The following is a 26,025-nucleotide window of genomic DNA, read 5'->3' as shown; positions in this document are numbered from 1 at the left end:
TTTACTTGTAAGTTGTAACTTGTAAGAACTAAGAAATAGTGCGCCAACTTGCAAGGCACGGAACCGTTAGCTAATAATGTATTTTTCTTATATTATATTTGATAAAAATTATAAATAAATAATTTTCATATATTTTATGATTGTGTTTGAATTTATTTTATTTTATAATTATTATATTTATCTATTTTAAAATTACAATTGTAGTTCAAATTAAAATTAGGGTAAAATATTTTCTAACTTTTATACAATCTTTTTTAAAGATTGGATATTTGTTTTAATTTCTAAAAATAGTTCTTTATTTTCAAAATAGGAAAATAATTTTGAAAAGAATTTGTTTGTTTTGTCAAAAAAAAAAATAAAGTTAAATAATATATTTATTTATTTTATAATAAAATATTAATTATTTTTATTAATTTTAAAAATTATTATGTAAATTATCTAAAACGTAAATAAACTACTTTTTAAACTACAACCTCCAAATATTTATTTTCTTACCATGTCAACTAGGATACAAGAGTGGTTAGTATTAGCTTTTTTACTATAATTTGTGGTCATATATTTATGTAAATATTATTTAACGATATCAATTGATAGGTAGGTGAATCAATTGATTGGGCATCCAAGAGTTTTATATATGAAATACTCAAATTATAAATGGGGAGTTAGAAAATTTAATTTATATGAATGTGGTATTACAACTTTTGTAACTCCATCATTATGAAATTTATTTGGTACATTATGTTTATGAGTAATGGAGGAAAATGAAAAAGTATAATCTATGCAATTATAGAGATGCATTTAAGTTAATAACTCATCATTATCCATTAATTTGTACATAATGGGTGTAAATAATGAGTATAACTCTCATACAGTCTTTGATGGGAAGACTAAGAGATGTACAAATTTTATAAGTTAAGGTCTCAAGCCACACTCTCATTTTTATGTCATTTTGTTATTTTATTTTTAACAACATATACCACACAAGTGACTTATCCACTATATGAGATTAGTGATATGACGACCTTGATAACACAATTTACAAGATGACTCAATCTCACTTCAAAAGTATTATTGGTATCATGGATCAAGGTAAGAATATGATCATTATTTTAGTAATTCCATTTATTTTGTTTTATACATCCAAATTTTTTTAAAAAAATAATTATTTCTGCATAAAGTTTTTAAAAGTTTGGTTAACAGTTAACTCTTTTTTTTTTCTATGTTAAGTACCATGGTTGGTTACTTCTAGAGGTAGTTCCGTGACGGGGTAATGATTTTCGAGGTGAGCTTGTTTGAGGTGGCCTTGCTTTTAGGTGGTTTAATTTTAAGTAGCTTAATCTCTAATGCAAATATTAATATTTACTGAATACATATGATTTAGATATAAATTTTTTATAATTTCAATTTTTATTTTCATTTTAAAGGAAAAATTATACAAAGCATAATAAAATTTATATATATAAATTTTGATTTATAAAATTAAAAAATAAGACCAAAGGTATTGTTAGCTTATTTTGGTCGGAGATGTAGTGCCTGTTTATTAGATGAAAAGGAATTTTTAAAATTTAACACTCAGTTATTTTCTATGGAAGTTAGGAATCTCACTTTAATAGAATTATTATTTTAGTTTTTGAAAAGTTTGAGAAATATCATGTTTTAGAATTTTATTTAAAGAGGATTAATAGTTTGTTATTATTATTTTTTTTTTTGAAATTTTTGGAAAAATTTTTGTTAAATAAATCTTATTTAATCAGCTCATATTCACGGGACGTATGACAAATAATAATGTGTGTTTATTAGATAATTAAAAAAATTAATTAGGTATAGTTATATTAGTTGTGATTAATTAATATGGTTGGAAAATCTTCAAAATTCCTAATTAATTGTTGTATAGAGTATTTATTAAGTTGATATTTTATTATAATATTATATTATTATTATTTTTAAAGAATAAAGAAGAAATTATACAAAGTAAATAAAGATGTGAGAAAGAACCGAACTTGTGGTTCAAGGAATAAGAAAGTATAGGATGTTTCAAAAACCCAGTAGTTATATCTAATTCTATCATTTGTAATATACTTTATTATAGTGAAAAAATTCTCTTATCATCTGTGAATATAGGCATAATTGGCTCAACCAGATTAAAACCTCGCATATCGTATATAATTGTTGTATCTTTGTATTATTGAATTAACAATGTTTGCATTAAAGTTTTGCTAGCACAACAAATATAATAAAAAATTAATTAATTTTTATTTGATATCTAGATTTTTTTATTAGAGTATTTTTAAAAAAACACTTGTAGCTTAAACAATGTTTCTTAGATAAATAGTTGATAGGTGATTTTGTTAAAATCATTTCTAGAACAAATGCTTCTACTAAAATTATTTTGAAAAGAAAAAAACAATATTAAACCTACTCCAAATTATAAAAGATCATCTTTAAAAATTTTATCCAAATATTTCAAATACGGTGATAAGTATTCATTCGAGAATAATTATTCCTTTTGAAAGATAATACATTTTATAAAAACAGAAAAATAATTTTAACTTTCTCTGGATTGAATAAAATGACAAGTCTCCTTTCAAGCTCACGTGTTTAAGGAAAACATTTTGATGATGGTTTTTAAAAATAAATAAATAAATAAATAATATCCAATTGTACGCGATTTTGTGGCGAATTTCATCACTCGCTCTTGAGTGGGCATAGTGATGATGTTCGTTTTGAGCAATTTTAGTTTCTTGATGTACATGGTGTGAACGGTATGCGATGTTCATTTTGAGCAATTTTAGCTTCTTGATGTACATGATGTTTGTTTTAATATTTATTTATTTTTTCCTGTTTTACAAGAATGTCATTCTTGGTGAGTCAATTAATGAAAAAATCTTTAAAATTTATATTGCATTAAATTAAAGGAAAAACGATTTCACAAATATTCAAAGAAAATAGGGATGAAAATGTCTAAAAAATAAAAAGAAGCAATAACAACAACAAAATTTCATCCCTAACTTTTATAATATAAAGAAAAAAATCTCATAAAAAATTATTTTATGTTTTTTAAAAAATTTAAATTTTGAGTTAATAATTTTTTAAAACAATTAATTTTTCAATATAAACTCTCTTAGAGATGTTTTTATCTTATATAAAAATTATTACTATTTGTTAATTTTTAAAATAATAAATAAGAGGTGTATTCAAAATGCACACTGAATTATTCAATTTCATTTCCACACTCAAGTCCTAAGATTAGGATATATATAGACATGAAAACTTTGAAAGAAAATTGTTTTTAATCTCTCATGCTTTGAATAATAGAAAATCTAAATATATATATATTTTTTCTCTTTCATGTTTAAGTCAAATTCCATCATAAAAAATAAAAAAATAAAAAGATTTTAAGATACATCAACTTTTTAGTGATTTTTTTTCCTTATTTTATTGTTCATAATTTCATAAAAAACGAGGGAACCCAACATTTCCTTTTAGTTCTTAACCTACCAACTATATTTTGAGATTTAGATAAGAGTAGTAATCTCTTTACATGTGTGGTATTAGGAGGTCTCTATAGGGTTCAAATATGCTAGTTTATAATCACAAGCCAATTGCTACTTGCTCATGTGTTGTAACATCCCTCTTCTTAAGATGGGGGGCTTATTCTAATTGTGATGTTGAGTATATCGTTAACGTTAATCTTCTTACTAATATTGTAATGAATCTTCAAGGTTAAGTTTCCAAGGGTGTTTGCGTCCATATGAATGTAAACAACTCAATTCTTTATTAAAATTTAAAACAAGTTGTGGATCCCGCATTTCGGCTCATGCGTTTCCCACTCGATGGTGAGCTCGATTTTAATTTGAAAAATGATTTTTATTGATTAAGAAAATGACTTGGAGTCGCCACTTATTTTTGTTTTATTTTTAAAAGGGTAAACAAAATAAGAAAGAAAAACCCTAAGTGTGACTCCTGGTTTTGGAAAAGGTGATCTACGAAAAACCAGATCAGGCTCGGGGGTCAGGTTACTTATCGGGAAGGTACGGTAAAGACCATAGCACCCCTCTAAGTCCCTAAAGTCGGGTCTCTACTAATAAAATGAAGCAATCATGGCAATTGATGAGGGAATCAATGAATACTCAGAACGATCATGCACGTGTGAGAATCTAAACATGCGTACAGAAAATGACCCGAGCGGGTGTGGATGCGTACCTGGGCTGTGATCCATAAAGCGCTATCAAGAAGTGAGGTTAGCGCACAATTAAGGAATAACTTCGAGCATGTCATAGAGTAGAATAAATCAATCATGTATCATAATCAAATCGATCTATCTGTCAATCAATTGATCAATCACATATGTGGGGCCCCCACCAAAACCCGTTTATTTTGCATGAATTAATATCACCGATTCTATTATTCCAGAATTATGAAAAGTTCATTCATGCTCGTTAAAGTCAAGAGGAGCAGAAGATTGTTTAAAAGCCAGAGCGGAATTAAAACTATTCGGGAGAAAATTAGATTTTTGAAATTTATTTGGAAATTAGAGTCTCGAAAATTATTTGAAGATTGGAGTCTTGAAAATTAAATTTAAGAATTGGAATTTCAGATATTAAATTTGAAAGAAATTAGAATTTTGGAAATCGGAAATTAGGTTCAGAAATTGGAATTTTGAAGAATGGTTTAAAATGGAATTTCAAAATAAATATCTAAAATAATAATAATTAAATAGATTAATGAGAATATTGGAATTTTCAGAAACAGAAATCTAATTCGGAAGTCGAAAATTTTAATAAATTGTTTAAAATGAAATTTTAGAATAAATAAATAAAATAATTAAATAGATCAATGTGAATATTGGAACTTTTGGAATTAAAAATTAAAATCGGAAAGTCGGAAATTTTAGTAGATTGTTTAAAATGGAATTTTAGAATAAATAAATAAAATAATAATAATAATAATTAAATAAATTAATGTGAATATTGGAATTTTCAGAAATAGAAATTTAATTCGGAGGTCGGAAATTTTAATGAATTGTTTAAAATGGAATTTTTAGAATAAATAAATAAAATAATAATAATAATAATTAAATAAATTAATGTGAATATTGGAATTTTTAGAAATAGAAATTTAATTCGGAAGTCGGAAATTTTAATGAATTGTTTAAAATGGAATTTTAGAATAAATAAATAAAATAATAATAATAATGAAAATAATGACTAAATAAATAAAACATGAATTTTGGAAATTTTTGAAATTGGAAGTTTTAGAGAATTGATTAAAAATGGAGTTTTAAAATAAACGAATGAAATATTAGTGATTAAATAAATTGAAGTGAGCATGGGAATTTTCGGGAATTGGAATTTTGATAAAATAAGTTGATATGAAAAACAAAATTTCAGAAATTGTAATTAAATTTAAACACTAGAATTTTGATGGCTTATTCAGAGATTGAATTTTAAAATAAATAAATAAAACAATGATCATTAAACCAATTGGTGTGAGAATTAAAATTTCAGAAATTAGAATTTAAATTAAGAAATCGGAATTTTGAAGATTCTTAAAAGGTTGAATTTTAAAAATGAATAAATAAATAAAATAATAATGGAGAATTAAATTTTGATATTGAGAATTAAAATTTTGGAAATTGGAGTTTAAATTTAGAAATCGGAATTTCGAGGAGTAGTTTAAAGATTGAATTTTAAAGATAAGCAAGTGAATAGATAATGATGATTAAATAAATGGAGGTGAGAATTAAAATTTCGGAAGTTGGGATCGGATTCGGAAGTCAGAAAATTAAGATTGTTTAAAGGAGGAAAACTTGAAATAAATAAATACAATAATAATAACGAATATAATGATTAAATGAATGAACGAGAATTTTGGAATTTCTTCAAATCGGAAATTGAATTTAAAGGTTGGAAAATTGGAATTGTATAAGGAAGGATATTTTGAAATAACTAAATGGGATAATATTGATAATAATGATAGTTGAAGTTTTTTGAAAACTAGGTTTTAAAGATTGGAGCTTTGGCAACTAGATTAAAATTTTGAATCTTGACAATTAACTGTGGAAATTAAAAAAAAATTACTCTAAAATGGAAACTTCAAAAATTAGATTTAAGAAGAGAACTTTGGACAATTAAACTATGAGAATATGGATTTTGAAAGTTAAACTGGAAAATTGCAACTATGAGAATATGAATTTTGAAAGTTAAACACTGGAAAATTTGAAATAATGATAATAATAGTAACAATAAATGAATTTCAGGAAATTGAACTAGAGTGTGAATTTTTAATAATAACAATAATAATAATTATAATAATAATATTAGGATTTTAAAAGTTGAATTAATAATAATCATAATAATAATAAGATTCTGAAATAATAATAATAATAATAAGATTTTAAAAGTTGAACAAATGATAACATTGACAATGATAATAATAATAATAATAGTAATAATAATAATAATAACAATGATAAGATTTGAAAAATTGAACAAATAATAATAATGGCCATGGTGATAACAATAATAATGGAATTTGAAAAAATTGAATTAACAATAATAATAATATAATAATAATAATAATAGAAAAATAAAAATAATAATAATAATAATAATACAATAATAATTAAAATTGAATAATAATAATAAAAATGATAAAATAATAATTAATAATAAAATTGATAATAATAATTCAATAATAATAATAAAAAATAATATCCGCTAATATATAATATAATAATATCAGTTAATAATAATAATATGTAATAATAATAATAATAATAATAATATTTGTTAATTATAATAATATTAATAATAATAATAATCCGTTAAAATTGAATTAATAATAATAATAATGATATCAATTACTAGAATATTGATTTTGAAAATTGAATTAATAAGGATAGTAATAATAAGATAAGACTTTGAAAGATGAATTAGTCAATAATAATAATAATATTCTAAAAGCGGGGTTAATAAAAATAATAACGAGAATTAAAACAATTATAACAACAAGGATAATAAGGTTTTAAATGGGTTTTGGGTTCCATCTCTCTCATAAACCCAATCTACAAGCCCAGACCCATGTCCATCCATTGAAACAGCTGGGCTCCAAAAAAAACAGGCCCAAAATACCATGGGCAATCAAATGGGGAAATTGGATCATGAGTTTGGGCTTGGCTCTAAAAGCAAGCCCAAGCCCAAGGCTAGCATGGGGGTCCAGGGAGTCGTCTTCTTCACCAGCTCGCCTCGCCTGGCTGCAACTCCATCACGCCCTCTCTTCGCGGCGGCGGCGGCGCGTGGTGACAAAGCAAACGGCGGCGACTGAGGAAGCGGCAGGCTGTCCGTGACGAGCCTTCTTGGCGCGCTCGCGGGGGCTCCCGCGTCTGGCTGTTGTTGACGGCGGCATCAGTGGGGAGGTCATCCTTCGCTTTGGCGGCGCGCCGTTCGGTGATATCCAAAGGAAGACGGGGCTTCTCTGAGCAGACACAGAGGCGCGACGCCACCACGGAGCTAGCAGTTATCCGGGCTCCATTCCTCCGAGGATGATCCTGATGCCATCTCCGGCTAGTACTCCGACAGCGGACCTCCAGCGACGGCGACCTTGGGATTCCGGCCAGCAACCTCGGGGTTGAGCCGACCAGCGGCGACGAGGAGACCACTGGGGACGCGTAGGCAAGAAGATGTTTGACAGGAAATGGAAGTGAGAGAAGAGGTGGTGGTGGGGGCTTGTGACGTGAGAGACCCATGAGATCCCAAAGAATGGGCAATGAGGTGCACCAATGGAGCATGAGGATGAAGGCATGCATGGGAACTGGAACAAGGAACATGAGGATGACAACAGCCATACATGAACAGAGATGGGTACCAAACAGAATAAAATAAAATAAAAAAAACGAGAACAGAGCATAGCATGCATACAGACGGGTTCAACCCAAAACCAAACCTGTGGCCATTGATATCCACAGCAAACAACGAAATATCATGTGTATATCTTCAAATGGTGAAGTGGCAATGAGAAAGGGAAACTTACCACGCCTGAGGAAGCTCCTTCTACCTGGTCTCCCTCCTTTCTTTTTCTTTTTCTTCCACCAAAATCCCCTCCTTCTCGTGCCCGTGCCGCCCTCTGGATCCCCCTTTTTCTCCTCCTTTTTTGATTTCCCGAGAGAAAAAAAATCCCCCAGAAGACCCCCCCAAAACTCTCCTTTTTCTTTTCCTTTTCTTTTCCTGCTCTGCCACTCCTCCTGCTGCTGTTCCCCTGCGAAAGCCCCAAAAAAAATCCGAAAAGATCTTCTTTCCCACTGACAGCTTCTCCTCCAAGCTGTCTCTCTCTGGCCGCCACCAGCAGCTCTTCCATCCCATCCTATGGCCGCCTACAGCAGCCCCCGTTTCCTGGGTGGTCAGCCAAAATTCCTCATGGAAAAAAGGCCAGTTCTCTGTCCTTATGGGGGGTCTACACAAGTTTATTAACTTTAGCTTGAATTATAATCACTCCTCTTTTCTTTTGATGGGGACATGTTAAAATTATTAAAATTATCTCTTAGGCTAATTATATTCTTACCCAAATAAATAATTAAATACCTCTCTAGTGAACGACCTTTATGAAATTTCAATTCAATTACTCTTTTAAGAGTTAGATTTGTTTTTTTTTTTTTTTTTTTAAAATATTTGTTTGTGTTAATGGGTAGTATATATCAAAGAGTTTTTCACATGTTCATCTAATCCACGATCAAGTTGGTTCTTTTTCTTTTTCACTTTAAGATTATTAAATAAAATGAAGGATTGTTAAAATTCCATCTATTCTTAAGAGGAATTGATGGGAAAACCCATCTTAAAGCTATATATGACAACTTGAACGTACAACCTTAAAATTGGCATGTTAAAAGCCCTAATTTTACCTTGAAAGTATCGACAAACTCATCAAAGCATTGAAGTAATTGTTGTAGGGACCTCTCCCCCTGACAACACGTAACACACAGTTCTATCCGGATCAGTTACATCCGGATTCCCCCAAGAGGACACGTGGCGCGCTTCTCCTATCCGGACTCCCTGAAATAGAAGCACACGGGACTCGCAAAGCATCACATTCGAACCGCCGCCATTTCTCATCCGGCGACCTTATTCTATCCGGATATGTTTGTCCGGATCATCGACTAAACTAAGCATGCCTCACTACGTCATTCTGACATCCTGTCACAATTCACATTCCGACGCCTACAGAGTGAAAAGACAGAAGTGACGACAAGTCACTTCCCACGATCTCTGACAGTCACAGCACCTCCCACGATCTCTGATAGCCGCCCTTAGGGTGAGGATGTCCCTGCCACCACCTAGTGGCATCATGATAAACCAAAAAGCCTTCCATCATTTATGGAGGAGAGAGAACTTCTGATGCTATATATATAAACCTTCGCACAAAGAGAAAGGTAAGCTTGCTATACCTAGAAAAGGCCAACTGTGCCAATTGATTATTCTCTCTAACCATGGCTGACAAAACCATCGAAGGGTGTGTTCGGACACCATGTCCGGACGCCTTTTGCAGGAACAGCTGAACCAGGAATCTATATTGGTTGAGATCGTGCATCCATCCATTTGGCAACTACGTAGATCATCAGGGACGCGAGGCCTCAACATTGGCGCCGTCTGTGGGAACTTTTTCGCTGATTTAGTCACCAGCAAAGATGGCCACACCTTTCCAAAGCCGTTCATCTGGTAGAGGAGAGGAAGATAATTCTGAATGGCGCCAAGCCATCGAAAGAAGGCAGTTAGCAAGCGAGTGACAACTGCAAGCTCTCCTTCAGGAGACGACAAGGTTAAGAGAGGAAAACGCAATATTACGTATCCATGCATCATCGACGGGGCCTCCCCGTCGTCAGCATTCAAGAGGCCAAGTAGCCAACTCAAGACCTCACCTAGAGTCGATATACCCCGGAACAGTGGAACCAATCCCTGAAACACGCAACGATGGGCCACACGAGCCATGCACACCCATGCCTCGAGCTCCCCGTGAGGAAAGCTCAGACTCCACTCATTTCTCATCAAAGAGACAGCGTGACAAAAGATCCCAGTTGTCAGGCGCTATGCGTGCGAGACTGGGCCCCCAGCAACCTGGCAGGCCAAGGCCGCCAATACCCACCACATGGGGTGTGCACCATGATCCTACGGTCACCCCTATAAAACGTTCCCCCGCACCGTAACCCCTTGGTCACCCCTATGGTGCAGAACGTTCCCCCGTACCAAGAGGTACGACAAACTGGGAGAAATCCCCCAAACGAGCCACCCATTGGCTCTATCAGCAAAAGGCTGGACGACATGCTCTCCACTCATTTCTGCTCTCATATCATTCATTACGAGCCCCCAAGGGGATTCATCGTACCAAAATTCTCCACATACGACGGGTCCAGCGACCCCTTCGACCATATCATGCATTATCGACAACTCATAACTCTCGATATAGGCAACGACCCACTGTTGTGCAAAGTATTCCCCGCCAGCCTACAAGGGCAGGCCCTCTCATGGTTCCATCGCCTACCTCCCAACTCTGTCGATAACTCAGAGACCTTTCAGAAGCTTTCGTGGGACAATACCTATGCTCCGCTCGGCATAAACAGAACATCAGCACCCTGCAAAACATAAAAATGAAGGATAATGAATCCTTGAGGGAATTCGTGAAGCGATTTGGCCAAGCTGTCCTACAAGTGGAGGCTTGCAGCATGGACGTTGTCCTGTAGATCTTCAAGCGAAGCATCTGTCCAGGCACCCCATTTTTTTAGTCACTCGCTAAAAAGCCTCCTCCGACGATGGATGACTTGTTTCGACGTGCGAACAAATATTCAATGCTCGAAGATGACGTACGGGCAGCCACCTAGCAAGTCTTGGTTGCCGGACAGCCGTCCAAGGGTAGTACAGAAAGAAGTGCCAAAATTCCGGACAGGCCAAAGGCATCAGACCGAAGGCAGGAAGGGCTAAGTCGTCCGGAGATGCCACCCCTTACACCTCTTTCCATAACTTATGAAAAGCTTCTCCCTATGATCCAAGGCATGTCCGATTTCAGGTGGCCTAGACCCCTCGAATCGGACCCGTCCAGAAGGGATCATAACAAAAAATGTGCCTACCACAAGGAGCATGGCCACACAACGGAGACATGCAGAAGCCTCTAGTATTTCGTAGAAAGGCTTATAAAGGCGGGACACTTGAGGCAATACCTCCGCTCAAACGCCGGAGGTAGAGGGCTTCCTAGAATCACAACTCTGGAACCTCCACGGTTCCAGCCGCTCCCAAAGCTGTCATAAACTACATCAATGGAGGCCCATCGGATGAGGAGCTCAATTCCAAACGAAAAAGGCAGAAATTGTTACGGGAAGCAATGGTGCGTGAGCGTGTCAACTCCATCCGGCCTAGGATAACCGAAGGGGGCCCTCGCCCCATAGACGGGACAATCACTTTTCCACCAGTAAACCCCACACGGATATCACGTCCGCACCGTGATGCCCTCATTCTATCCTTGGGGATGGACAAATTCAATGAAGACGCATCTTAATTGACCCAGGCAGCTCAACCGATCTGGTACAAGCATCGGTCATAAGCCACATGGGACACAATTTAGTTGGTCTCGAAAACCCTGGAAGAATCTTGTCCGGATTCAACGGGGCATCAACTATTTCCTTGGGAGACATTGTGCTGCCAGTCCAAGCTGGCCCAGTTACTCTCAACGTTCAATTTTCGGTGGTACAAGATTTATCACCCTTCAATATTATCTTGGGGCGCACATGGCTGCACTGCATGAAAGCCATCCCCTCCACATATCATCAGATGGTAAGCTTTCTCACTGAGGATGGGCAAATCAACCTGTACGGCAGCCAGCTAGCCGCTCGCCAATGCTACCAGATAGCAAGAGAAGTAGGGACCAGTCAGGAGAATGAACCCCTCCCTGAGTCCACTCACGCACTTGACCAATAGCAGTCACTGTGTCCGGCAGACAGAGATCCCCCGGTAGCAGATCCCTTGCAAACAATCCAAATTTCGAAAGAGGATGCTCACCTTACTCATATCAGTTCCCTCTTAACGCCTAAAGAAACCCAGAACATCCAAGACGCCCTCCGACAAAACCATGACGTTTTCGCATGGGCGCACTCTGATATGAAGGGAATTCACCCCTCAATAGTCTCTCATAAACTTAAACGTTTTACCAACAGCGAAACCCATCTGGCAGAGGGTTAGACGTTTTCACCCGAACAGACAAAAAATCATCCGGAATGAGATTGACAAGTTGCTGGAAGCCGGATTCATCAAAGAAGTGGAATATCCGGACTGGTTGGCAAATGTAGTAGTGGTACCCAAAAAAGAAGGCAAATGGCGGGTCTGCGTCGACTACACCAACCTCAATAAAGCATGTCCAAAAGACAGTTTCCCTTTGCCACGAATAGATCAAATTGTGGATTCCACTGTTGGGCAAGGGATGCTCTCCTTCCTGGACGCTTTCTCCGGATATCACCAAATCCACATGGCCCCGGATGATCAAGAGAAGACAGCCTTCATAACGCCACACGGACTTTATTGTTACAAAGTCATGCCATTTGGCCTAAAAAATGCTGGCGCTACTTATCAGAGACTGATGACAAAGATATTCAAACCCCTAATCGGCCGCACAGTAGAGGTATATATTGATGATATCGTGGTTAAGAGCAAAACCCGAGAGGAGCATGTTCTCCACTTGCAAGAAGTTTTTCACCTCTTGAGGAAGTTTGACATGAAGTTGAATCATTCTAAGTGCGCCTTTGGCGTAAGTGCTGGAAAATTCCTGGGATTTATGGTCAGTTAAAGGGGGATAGAGGTTAGCCCAGATCAAGTCAAGGCAGTCATGGAAACACCGCCCCCCAGGAACAAGAAGGAATTACAGCGCCTCACAGGCAAGCTTGTCGCCCTAGGGCGTTTTATAGCCCACTTCACCGATGAACTACAACCCTTCTTCTTGGCAATCCGCAAAGCAGGAGCAAGCGGATGGACGGACAGCTGTCAAAACGCTTTTGAAAAAATTAAGTGTTGCCTCATGCAACCACCCATCCTAAGCAACCCCCTCCCTAGAGAAAAAATTGTATATGTACCTGGCCGTGTCAGAGTGGGCGTTAGCAGAGCGTTAGCAGACGTAGAAACCAGATATTTAAAGATGGAGCTAACAGCCTTAGCCCTTCGAAGTGCCGCCCAGAAACTCTGCCCCTACTTCCAAGCCCACCCGGTGGTCGTGTTAACTGACCAACCCCTTCGCAATATCCTACACAAGCCAGACCTAACCGGGAGAATGCTTCAATGGGCCATAGAATTGAGTGAATTTGGAATCGAGTTCCAACCCAGATTGTCCATAAAAGGCCAAGTGATGGCTGACTTCATGCTGGAATACTCCCGAAGGCCCATCCAACACAAGGAACCAAGTGAAAAACAATGGTGGACTTTACGGGTTGATGGGGCCTCCCGATCGTCCGGATCCGGAGTAGGGCTCCTGTTGCAATCCCCAACCGGAGAGCATCTGGAGCAAGCCATCCGGCTGGGATTCCCTGCCTCTAACAATGAAGCAGAATATGAGGCCATCTTATCCGGATTGGACCTCGCTCTGGCTCTATCCGTCTCCAAGCTCCGGATTTATAGTGATTCCCAACTCGTGGTAAGACAAGTCTAGAACGAATACGAGGCCAAGGATGAGCGCATGACGCTATATTTAAACAAAGTAAGAGACACCTTGCAGCGATTCATCGAATGGACGATTGAAAAAATCAGGCGGACTGAAAATTCACGTGCCGACGCCCTGGCGGGCATAGTTGCTTCTCTTCCCATCAAATAAGCTATACTATTGCCTATATATGTGCAAGTCAAACCTTCTGTCACGGAAGCCTCCATTTGCAAGGCCATTAAGGCAAACGAAACAGACGACAAAGGCTGGATGAAAGCCATCATCGAATACCTCCGGACAGGCACCCTGCCCGAAGAACCCAAGTAAGCACACAAGATTCGGGTGCAAGCCGCCCGCTTCACCTTGATTGGGGGGCACCTGTACAAGCGATCCTTTACAGGTCCCTACCTCAGATGTCTAAATCATTCAGAGGTGTTGTATGTATTAGCTGAATTGCACGAGGGAGTATGTGGAAATCATTTCGGAGGTCGGTCTCTGGCGCACAGGGCCCATTCGCAAGGTTATTACTGGCCTACGATGAAAAAGGATGCGGCGGCATATGTAAAAAAATGTGACAAATGTCAAAGGCATGCCCCCATTCCACATATGCCATCAGGAGAATTGAAACCAATCTTAGGACCTTGGCCCTTCGCATAGTGGGGCATGGGCATAGTAGGACCTCTACCAGCCGCACCCGCCCAGAAAAAATTCCTGCTCGTCGCCACGGATTACTTCAGTAAATGGGTAGAATCCGAAGCATATGCTAGCATCAAAGATAAAGATGTCACCAGATTCGTATGGAAAAACATCATCTGCCACTTTGGAATCCCCCAAACCATCATAGCCGACAATGGTCCACAGTTTGATAGCATCGCATTCTGGAATTTCTGTTCGGAACTAAACATCCGGAATTCATACTCCACACCACGTTATCCTCAAAGTAATGGGCAAGCAGAGGCCACAAACAAGACACTAATCACTGCCTTGAAGAAAAGGCTCGAGCAAGCCAAAGGAAAATGGGTGGAGGAGCTACCCGGCGTCCTATGGGCTTATCGAACCACACCCGGACGTCCAACAGGAAACACTCCCTTCGCCCTCGCATACGGTATGGACGCAATCATCCCTACTGGAATAGGCCTACCCACTATCCGGACCGAGGCAGGAAGCGAGAATGATGCAAATACAAAGTTAGGAAGAAACTTGGACTGGGCGGACGAAATAAGAGAAACTGTAGCCATCCGGATGGCAGACTATCAACAAAGGGCATCAGCTCACTACAATCGCAAAGTAAGGCCCAGAAGCTTCAAAAATGGTATGCTGGTCCTTAGAAAAGTTTTTGAAAATACTGCTGACATAGGAGCAGGAAAGTTCCAAGCCAACTGGAAAGGCCCCTACATAGTGTCTAAAGCAAGTGAAAGTGGAGCCTATCATCTACAAAGGCTAGATGGAACCCCATTGCAACGACCATGGAATGTATCTAATATAAAGCAGTATTACCAATGAAAGATGAGACAAAAGATAGAAACACAATTTGAACAACTATATTTTTATTGATACTTGTGAAAAATTACATATAAAAAAGTCTCCGGACCACAAAAATACAGAGAGAAGATAGCAGTAAAAAAAATTATTACAAAAAGAAAAGCTCTCATTAAGCAGGCTTGCCGCGCAGCTTCTCCTCTTCACCCGGAGGGATTGAAGGAACGTCCCGCTTGACGCCATGTTTCTTCATACAGCAGCGATAGCCGAAGAAGTACATTTCATCAACTTGCTTCTGGTAATCCGCTTCAAGTTCCTCCCTTTCCACAGCAAACTCACCCTCTAGCTCTTCTTTTTGCGCTGATAAGCGCAACTGCAATTCTTCTTTCTACCTCTTCTCAATGGACACCTCTGTCCGGAGGTGCCTCACCTTCCTCCTCAAAAGAGCCATCTCATCCTCCGCCTCAAACAGGCAGACTTCCATAGATTCCTCCCGGCTCTTTGCCTCAGCAAGCTCTTCCCGAAGAGCCTCGTTGTCCTCTCAAGCAGTGGATAAACTGGCTTCGGCCTGCTCCAGTCTCAAACGTAACTTCTCTTCATCATTTTTGCGCTGAGAGACAAAGGACTTTGTATAATCAGCAGTCTCCAGCAGGTCAGAAAGAAGATCACGTTGATGAGCCATGTCGTGAAGGCCACTCACCAGCTGCAGAAAAATACTCAAACAAAGAAAAGCAAAGTTACAAACCATGTGACAAACACATCAGTATGACAAAGAAATCAAGAGGCGAATTATACCATCTCCACTGTCTCGAACATCTTTGCTGAGGGCACAGCAACGTCTGAGCCGGATGGAATCTGTTTCAGCTTCTCTTCCAACTCCGCGTAGCTGAAAGGGCTAGCGGAGATGCAAGCTGCATCATCAACAGGACTCCCCCCCCCCCCCCCCCCCCCCCAACGAGGCAGTAGAGAGTGATTCCTCCTCCGGGACCGCGACCCCATCATTCTCGGCCGGCTGGGTCTCTCCAGGTGAAACCCCATCCGGGACCAGCACTGGGGTGGTTGGGTTCTCTTCTACTATCTCCGCCTCACTGCCCTCCGGGTGACCCTCCTGGATGGACGAGCAGTTGACTTCGATGCTTTCCAAGAACCGATCCTGAAGCCGCCCAATGAGGCCAGACTTCAAGTCGCGTGCCGGACGCGACCTTCTTCTAGCTGACCCCTTCACCGGTACAAAGGCACGAGGGCTCGGCCCATAAAAAGGCAACTCCTAGCTATCTGCCCCAATTTCTTCTATTGGGGGTGCCGAAGGGGGCAAGGTTTCAACACAAGAGGCCCCGGCTGCATCCGCATCCGGATGAGGAGAGTCGGGTTGATTTATTGAGGTCGCTTCCTCAATCAGAAGGGCCAGGCGTCCGGCTACTGATGGCCCCGAAAGGTTTAGACCCGCAAGATGTCCGGAGCCGCTTGAGATAGAAGGCGGGAGGGGGTTTTCTGGCTCTCTTATTGTTACTTCCTTTTCATAACCTATAGGGGGTGGTACAAACTCCTTCGGGGGAGTTGGGACCTTTATCTCCTTTCCCTTATTCAGAACCAACTTCCTCTTCTTTTTCGCTGGAGCATCAGTTGGTGGAGAAAACGCGGACCGTTTGCCACCCGGAGCCTTTCGTAGGAGCCCTTATCGTCTTTTCTGCTCCCGCTTATTGAGACGGGCTTTGCGTTTCCGGGCCTTCCGCATCTCCGCATAGAATGGAAGGTCTTTTAAAATATAGTGCTCCCCAGGCACTAACTTTTTTGGCTGCTTCCTGGGGAGAATATTGACAATGTATGGTTGGGGCTCCCGGACAACAGACAGCAGGTTCCGCGTAGTAAGCAGCGTCTCATGATGCCTCTCAGTGACAGTAATCTCAAATAACTTGTTCAGATGAGCGAATGACGCTTTTTCTACCCACTCGACTACGCGACCCCTCCTGTTCGGACCTACATTATCAACAAACAAAGGCATTAAGCCATCTGGTAAACCCCAGCAAGAAAAACAACAGAACGAATGTCGGGCAAACCCCGCAAGCTGTCTTACCCGGAAGCACCAACGAATGGTTAGGGGAAAATGGCCTCTCCGGGTGCTCCAGTAGCCCCGCCCAGGCACCCCGAACCAGCACATGTCCCTTCGCCCCTTCCTTCGTCGAATCCAGCAACTCAGTCACCAGTTGAAGGGAAGACAAATGGGCAACCATGCTAAAAATATCATTTTTACCCTTCTTAAGGGAATAGACAAAAAGAACCTCCAGCAGCGAGAGCTCTAAGTTGAAAAGCATGCGCAGAATGTTGCATTCCATCAGCACCCGGACTATATTGGGGTGGATGTAGGCTAGTGGAATCTGAGTGAAATGAAGGAATTCCTTGTACAGAGACAGCAGGGGGAACCGGAGCCCAGCATTAAACTGCTCCTTGGTAAACACGATAGCATGGTCTTCCGCTTTATCAATCGATATGGCTTCTCCATCCAAAAACTCCACGAGCACGCTATTTGGGATGAAGAACCTTTCGCGAAACTCCTGCACACTCAATTTATCCACAGCTTTCTCGGCATGAGCATTGCCGGGCGAAACAGGTGAAGTAACTTCCTTGGTTGTAGACATTTTTTTTAAAAAAAAGCCTAGGGCTAAAAACATAATCTGCATGGAAGAAATACCAACAGTCAAAACACAACAGACCGACCCCATAAGCTTAACGCTACCACACAAAAAGATTGGCAACCCACAAAAAGTACAGGGGGGCAACAGAAATCCTCAGACACACCCAAAGTACAGACAAAACCCCCCCAGAAAAAGACGAAGAAACCTACATCAACACTCAGTCGCCCGCAACTTGCCCAAAGCCAGCCAAACAACAAACCACAAAGCAAACACAAACAAAGCAACAGCAAAAATAGCGCACGAACCGAGTGTAAAGCAGGGAAAAAGGGTTGACAACCGCAAAAGCAGTCACCGTCGTAAAACACGAATATCGCTGGCAGAAAACCCTAGAGCTTCACTCGAAAAACGAAGATACGCAGAAGATAGAAGAAGCAATAACAAAGAAAACGCAGTAGGAAAAATGCAAGAGGAAGGCACAGTCTACTATTTATAGGGAGACAGTCCTTTGGTATCCCAAACGCACAGCTACGCTATCACTGAAACGACATGCTGCCTAGGAATACCCAGAAACGACGACTCATCATAAATGCTCTTTTGACTCTTCGCCCCCGCTCGCCACGTGGCCCAATAAGCGTAAACAGTCGCATCAGTTTTCAAAAAAGCAATCATTTTTAACCCGCCCATTCTGCCCGGGCAAAATAGGCAAGTTAAAAGGGGGGCATTTGTGGACCCGCATTTTTCACGTGCGCCCCCACTCGATCGGCGAGACTCCCTTTTTATTTATGAAAAATAATTTTTGGAAAAGTCGGAGTCGCCACTTATTTTATTTTTATTTTAAAGGGAAAATAAAACAAGAAAGAAAAACCCTAAAATGTGACTCCATAATTTTTGGAAAAGCGTGTCTTTGGAAAACCCGAGTCTAGGTCCGGGGATCAGGTTACCTATTGGGAAGGTACCTTTAAAAGGTAACACCCCTCTAAGCCCTATAAAGGTCTCTACTAACTAAGTTAAGGGGAATGTGGCAATTAATCGGTTAATTATGGATACCTAAGTAGGCTAGGTGATTTCGAAAAATAGCATGCTTAGCAATAAAACCAATCACAATCATGAAGAAGATTTGGGGTACGTACCTGGACTACTTCTTAAGTGTTATCACAAGACATCAAAGTTAGTATAGAAGTATAGCACAACATGTATTTAATCATAGCGAATCTAGCATACATCTAAGCACCTAAGGATTATCAAACATATGCATATTTCACAGTGACATGATTGTTTACAAGATTTAGAAAGTAGGTGATAGGGGACGTACCTGGATAACATAGATAACTTACAATGCGCTTCCATGAGACATGAAGGGTTAGATAATAAATAATAAAATATAGAGATCCCAGCATGCTCATTATCTAATTAGCATAGTAGAAATTATCAAAGTATATGAAAACACTAATTATCATACTCATCTTTTATACAATTCCTAAAAAAATAGACATAATTTCAACAAGTGACAAAAGTGGCAACAAAAATAATTTTTGAAAAGATTTTCTTATGTAGGGGTTTCACCAATTCCCCATTCAACTCCTCTCTCCAGCCACGATAATGGAAGGAACAGCAGCCCACTCCCTTCCTCAATCCGGTGATCAGAAAAAAATCTCCTCCCCTTCCTTCATCATGCTTCTCCCTTCTTTTTTTTTTTCATGTGAGTTGACTTTTATTTCCTTTTCTGAATTCCTCTCTTTTTCAATATCAGCCCTGATTTAATCTTTTGAGCCCAAAAATGGTATGAATATCCTCCTCCCTCGATATAGAGCAAGAATAATCCCATGCAAAACAAATAATAAAAAAAAAAAAATAAATAAAAGAAAAAATAAAAATACAAATAAAAGGAAACTAAGGGTTAAAATAATAAAATAAAATAAAAACATGTAACTAAGAATTAAAAATCCAAAATATGTAATTTTAAATGAAATTAAAAATATAGATCACCTGCATGACTAAAATGAATTATCAACTCAAGCAATTCTCTATCAAAATAAATTAATAAATCGATAAATAAAAACTAAATGAATATGATTATTAAACTCATGAAATTTTCTAAAATAAATAAATAAATAAATAAAACTAATAAATAGGGGAAAAGACAAAAAAATAAAAATAAAAATAAAAACAAAAACAAAATCAAGCACATGCAAGCCATACAAGTCATGCAAAAAAAATTATCTAAAATGTGACTTAGGTAAGCTCGGGTAAGCCTAGGTGGGTCAGGGTGTGCCTAAATAAGCCTAAGGTGTCTAAGTGAGCCTAAGGTGGTGCCTAATGGGCCAAGTGTATCTAAAAGCTACCCTAAAAAAAAAAAAAACAAGAAAAGCCTAAGTCTAAGTTAGGGCTGCCAAGGGTCACAATAAGGGATCAAATAATCCCTTAACCAAAGTCTCCAAGGTGACTCAGAAAAAGGTAAGTGGTGAGTAGTACTAGGCCACCAAGGAACTACTGTGGAGCACTGAAAACGAACTTAAAGACATGTGTTAAAGGGACAAAATTGAGGGTCTACAAATATGCCCCTCTTCGGCATAGATCACGAGTGTAGAGAACGCGAGTAGAAACGCGAGTAATGAGCGGAATGAAGTGAACTATACCGAAGAACTAAAGAAGGACCGAAGATTTTGTCCTAGCACATGAAAAGAGTAAGCTCGAAACAGGGGGATGCAATCACAAAGATGGAATAACTTTAGGTCGTGAGCTCAAGGCTCTACACAGAAAGAATACTCTGGGTCATAAATGGAAAATCGACTCTGGGTCGAGAGCTCTGGGCTCTAAATGGAAAAGAAATGACTCTGGGTCATAAATGAAAAACGACTCTGGGTCGAGAGCTCAAGGCTCTAAATGGAAAAGAAATGACTCTAGGTCATAAATGGAAAATCGACTCTGGGTCGAGAGCTCTGGGCTCTAAATGGAAAAGAAATGACTCTGGGTCATAAATGAAAAATCGACTCTAGGTCCAGAGCTCTGGGCTTTAAATGGAAAAGAAATGACTCTGGGTCATAAATGGAAAATCGACTCTGGGTCGAGAGCTCTGGGTTCTAAATGGAAAAGAAACGACTCTGGGTCTTAAATGGAAAATGACTCTGGGTCGAGAGCTCTGGGCTCTAAATGGATAAGAAATGACTCTGGGTCACAAATGAAAAACGACTCTGGGTCGAGAGCTCAGGGCTCTAAATGGAAAAGAAATGACTCTAGGTCATAAATGGAAAATCGACTCTAGGTCGAGAGCTCTAGGCTCTAAATGGAAAAGAAATGACTCTGGGTCATAAATGAAAAAAAAAAAAAAAAAAAATCGACTCTGGGTCGAGAGCTCTAGGCTCTAAATGGAAAAGAAATGACTCTGGGTCATAAATGGAAAATTGATTCATGCCTAATTGGTGTCTCAGCTGATTAGTGTCCAGCTGGTGCTCCTTGATTGAGGGATTAATCAACAAAATTTATAACCTATTACACCATATACTAGGGTAGCAAAGACAAAGCTACTATAGCATAGTGGCTCTAGGATCGTTCACTGGGATGGGTTTTCACTTCACAAATGATATTATTTCAAAGATGAATTGGTGCCTTTTCATTTCAAGGTTAGCTTTGAAAGAAAACATAAAGATGCTTGAATGAAAAAGGAAAGGTTTTAAGCTAACCAAAAACAATAGCTGATTTTACTTACAAAGAAAAGTGTTTCTTGGAGTTTCAGATCACTAGGCTCAGATTCATCATACAAAAAGGAGAGTTCCGGTCACTTGTTTCTTTTCCTCATATTAGAGAATTAACATAAAGTCAATTCTCTAACAGGTGCTGCACAAATGCTTCCCATTAATGGGTTCAAACACTAAATCCCTCTCACTGATGCACCTTGCAATGGCTCATACCTCTCACCTAGCACTTGCCATTCAAGGTGATCTTTAACCTTGGATTACCCGTCAAAAGCTCGCAAGAGATAACTAATGGATGTCTCCTTGGAGTCCAAAAGCTTACCAAGTGTTGGCAATTCTAGAAAATCCTACCTTCAAGTCACCTCCCAAAGGCTCGCAAGGGGTAAACTAGTGAATCTCCATGGATGGAGATCACTTGCCTTACCAAGTGTTGGCCCAGGTGATTTAAGGAGTTTTAAGTTAACTAAAAAGATAAAAACCATCAACAGGCACACTTTCTCTTCATTAAACACTAAAACAACAAAACTTCCAATTTATGCATGTGGAAACTTACCCGGTTACCTTAGCTCCAAGAGACAAAGAGTCTAGCCTCTCATCCTCTGAGAAAACATCTCAGAGAATGTTTGGCTAGCAAGAAAAAGAATATGAAAGAGAAGACAAGAATATATAGGAAAAACAGAGCAAGTGCTCTGTATTTTTCTTTCTTCCCAAAACTGTACAAAGGATCCAACACCCCAGCATCCTCCGAGAGTCCTCCTGAGAGTTTATATAGGAAGGTAATTTACCCTTCCTTGCATACTTCCTACCTAAGGAATTACATGAGTGGCTGAATACAAGGAGAAAATGGAAATTTAGACACAAAAATATCAGAAGAAAAGATCTAAAAGAGTCGGTGCACAGCTATCGGGAAGCTTCAGGACCGTTTCGCAGGTGAAAATGAGGTCTGCGAGATTTTGCAGATGCACAAGAAGAGCTGCGAAATTTCTTCATAGCAACCAGCTGCTTCAACACCTTTGCAAAGTGGACTTCCAACTTGAGGTGTTTGGCTTCCATCGCGGCGTGAAGCTTCAGGGGAAACTCCATAGCACTGTGCAAAAAGGCTGCGAAACCATTCCGCAACAAAATGGTGATTTCGCAGCACTTTTCTGAAGCCTTCCTTCAGCTTGGAGCAGTTGTCTTTAAAAGGCTGTAACTTCCTCATTTCAACTCCAAATTGCACACGGTTTGAAGCATTGGATTGTTGACTTCCTAAGCTTTCAAATGACATATTGTATGCATAATTTGGACTCCAGGAAGTGCTCCAAAAGTGGCTGCAATGACTGTCATCAAGAATGCTTCCTCTGTTTTCTTCACTCTGTTTTTTCCTCTTTGCTTCTCTCCTTGCATACTTTGAACGACTTTAGCAAAGGGCTATGGAGCTCCAAATCTTGGTTCTTCATGAATTTGAGCTTCCCATTGCTTGCCAAGGATTCCATAAAACTCTCCTCAATCTCATAATGCTTTGGTGATCAATTTACTAACAAAAACACCAAAACTTACACAATTTGATTAGAATTGATTGAAAGGGGCCTTAACATGCTAATTGGGTTAAAAGGCACTAACTACTACTCAAAAGTATTTAAAAGGATTAATTACAAGCTATCAAATAGCACTTTTTGAGTAGTAATCACTCCCCCCAACCGACATATTGCTAGTCCCTTAGCAATAAAGGAGAGAAAAACAAAACAAAAATACCTTAATTTACAACATCATGCTGATCACTTCAAAAAATGTTTAAGTGGCATGACTGATCAAACTCTCACATGGAACATTAAAGAAATAAAACTCAAACTTCAATAGGAGCTATCAAATAATTTGTCTAATCACAATTCATAAAGAGTAGGCATTATGCAAATTTAAGCTTCAAAATAATTTCCACTCCCAAAGGTCCAAACCTTACTCTTCCACAAAAATCTAAGTGTTATTTATTAGTTTCCGAATATAGTATGTTGAACTAATCTCTCCCCCACCTAGTTTTTCAAAGCTTAGCAAACTAATCAACCTCCAATAGGCTAAGAACGCACCTCTTTTTTCACAATTTTTTTCATTGTAGGAGTACAAAGCTTAAAGGTATTCTTTTTCTAAATTGTCCATGTAACGGGGGTCCATCGATGACTCCCAACCAATCAAGGCTTAGGGCATCAAGCTTTAAGGATCTTTCAACCACTAGCTCCTCGGATTTACCCCGGACTTTTGAGAATGAATTTTAATACCCAAGCACCTACAGTATGTTAAACTCCACCTATCCACCCTTGTAACGAGCATTGAGGTCGGTGACTCCCAACCAATGAAGGTTTAGGGCACCAGGTTTTAAAGATTTTCACCATATACCCCTCAGACCTTGCTCGGGTTTCAAGGCAAGTAAACATTTTTCTTTCTTTCTTTCTTTCTTTTTCAAAGGCTCATTGGCCTTTTATAAGGTGTCCCAACACTATTAAATGAGGTCAAAGGTACCAAGTCTAAAATTTTCCTAAGTCAAGAGGGAAATAGTTTTTCATCTTATAATCGGAACCTAGTGTGCACAGTGTGTGATAAGCTTAAAGTGGAAGAAATAAGGTTGAAATCAATAGGAGTTTCAACAATTCATCAACTTTAGTAAGCATAATACAAACTCTAAGTCAAGTAAAAAGACAAAAATTCAATTTTCCCTTTTCATTTTGAAAATTTTTCCTTAATAACCATGGAGAGTAGAATAAAAAACTTAAAAATTTTAAAAATTAAGCAAAAAACAACTAAATTACCAAAATAACTTAGCATTAATAGCAATACTTACTCCTCAACTCTCCCCCCAACCAAGCTGAACATTGTCCTCAATGTGACAAAAGCGATTAAAAAATAGGGAGGAAGTGGTACCTTCTTAGTGACATGAAGTCTTAGTCGTATAGGAGAAACCACATGTTTCAAAAAAAACATAAGAGTTAATGAGTAGAGAAAATAGAAAAATGCTAAGTTTAAACAAAAAATGATGTCTATGTATGATGTATCATCAGTAATACATCCAATATCAGAATATAAGATATCAAAACATGGAATTATCTATACTAATATAATAAGTAAATACAAAAAATAAAAAGAGATGATCAAGTAATGGTAGAGTCCTGTGGAGCTGATGCATCTGTGGTGACCTCTTGAGTGGGTTGGATCAGAACTTCAACCTCTGCTTTGGTAGTCTCCTTAGGTGGCATAGTCTCCTCAGCTGGAGCTATGAGCTTTGATGGTTTAAGGAGGTAAGAAATGGAATGAGAGGCTTTATATGTGTGATCTCAGGGTGCCGGGCCTGTCCTCTGGTCTTGGCCATGGCTGAAATGGAGAAAAGTGGTTGTTCATGAGTTCCAGAGGGTACTCAGCTGGTGCGTGGGGCTCTGTTGGCATTGTAGCACCTTCCCTTAGCTTTGCAATGTGTTTTTGCAAACTTCCCTCCATTTTTCAAGTCAATTTCACAATTTGAAGGCCATTTCGACTTTTGAGGTGATTTTGCAGCCATTTTGAAGCTTGGAGATGATTTTGCAGCTCAAAAGTGATGAAAAGAAGGAAAAAAATTTTCGCAGCCCATTTCGCAGCTGCGAAATGAGGGTCACTGTGCTGCAAAATGGCACTCGTGTGCCAAAAAGTGGTTTCGCAGCTGCGAAACACCCTTCCAAATGGCGTCTCGACTGTGAAATTCCCGCTCAGCTTTGCGCGTTCGTCTTCAAACGGCCATAACTTCTTCATTTTACCTCCAAATTGCATACCGTTTAAAGCGCTGGACTCCTGACTTCCCAAGCTTTGAAACGAGATATGGTATGCATAATTTGAGCTCCAGAAAGTGCTTCAAAAATGTCTCCAACAGTAGCGAAATGGAGGTGCGACATTTCCGCTCATGGTTTGCACAGTCATCTTCAAACAACCATAACTTTTCCGTTTCAAATCCAAATCGAGCACCGTTTGAAGCTATGGACTTCTGACTTCCCAAGCTTTCAAACGATATATGGTATACATGAAATGAACTTCGGAAAGTGATCCAAATGTGTCCAATAGTTGCCGAAATGGGGGTACGGCTGTGACATGTTTGTTCATGGTGTGTGCGCTGAAGGATTTTAAGGTGTGGAGGTTTTCACAGCCATTTCGTAGCTGCGAAATGAGTGTACGGGGCTTCCAAATGGTACTCGTGTGCCAAAAGTTGGCTTCGCAGCTTCAAAATCCTCTGCGAAATGGAGCTTTCTCCGCGGAAATGGGATCTTTCATGCTTTGGTGGTTCGCAGCCGTTTCGCAGCTGCGAAATGGGAGTCACTGTACCGCGGAATGGCACTCGTGTGCCAAAAGGTGGTTTCGCAGCTGCGAAACACCCCGCGGAATGGAGAAATTGCTGAGAAGTCGCTGCGGAATTGGGGCTTTTTACGCTTTAGTGGTTCGCAGACCACTTCGCAGCTGCGAAATTGGGGTCACTGTACCGCGGAATGGCACTCGTGTGCCAAAAGGTGGTTTCGCAGCTGCGAAACACCCTTCCAAATGGAGCTTTCCCTGCGAAATGGAGGATTTCA

The 26,025-nt window shown here is 39.0% G+C and overlaps 1 protein-coding gene across 1 annotated transcript; it reads left to right on the top strand.

The window, feature by feature from the left end:
- The first annotated feature begins 11,588 nt into the window (after nt 1-11,588).
- Nucleotides 11,589-11,957, top strand: LOC117916970. The gene has a single exon (XM_034833210.1). The coding sequence runs from the start codon at nt 11,589-11,591 to the stop codon at nt 11,955-11,957; it is 369 nt and encodes a 122-aa protein (XP_034689101.1).
- Nucleotides 11,958-26,025: the final 14,068 nt, after the last annotated feature.

The sequence above is a fragment of the Vitis riparia genome, chromosome 6, assembly GCF_004353265.1.
Source record: "Vitis riparia cultivar Riparia Gloire de Montpellier isolate 1030 chromosome 6, EGFV_Vit.rip_1.0, whole genome shotgun sequence".
NCBI lineage: Eukaryota > Viridiplantae > Streptophyta > Magnoliopsida > Vitales > Vitaceae > Vitis > Vitis riparia.
This window is presented reverse-complemented; position numbering and strand designations above follow the sequence as displayed.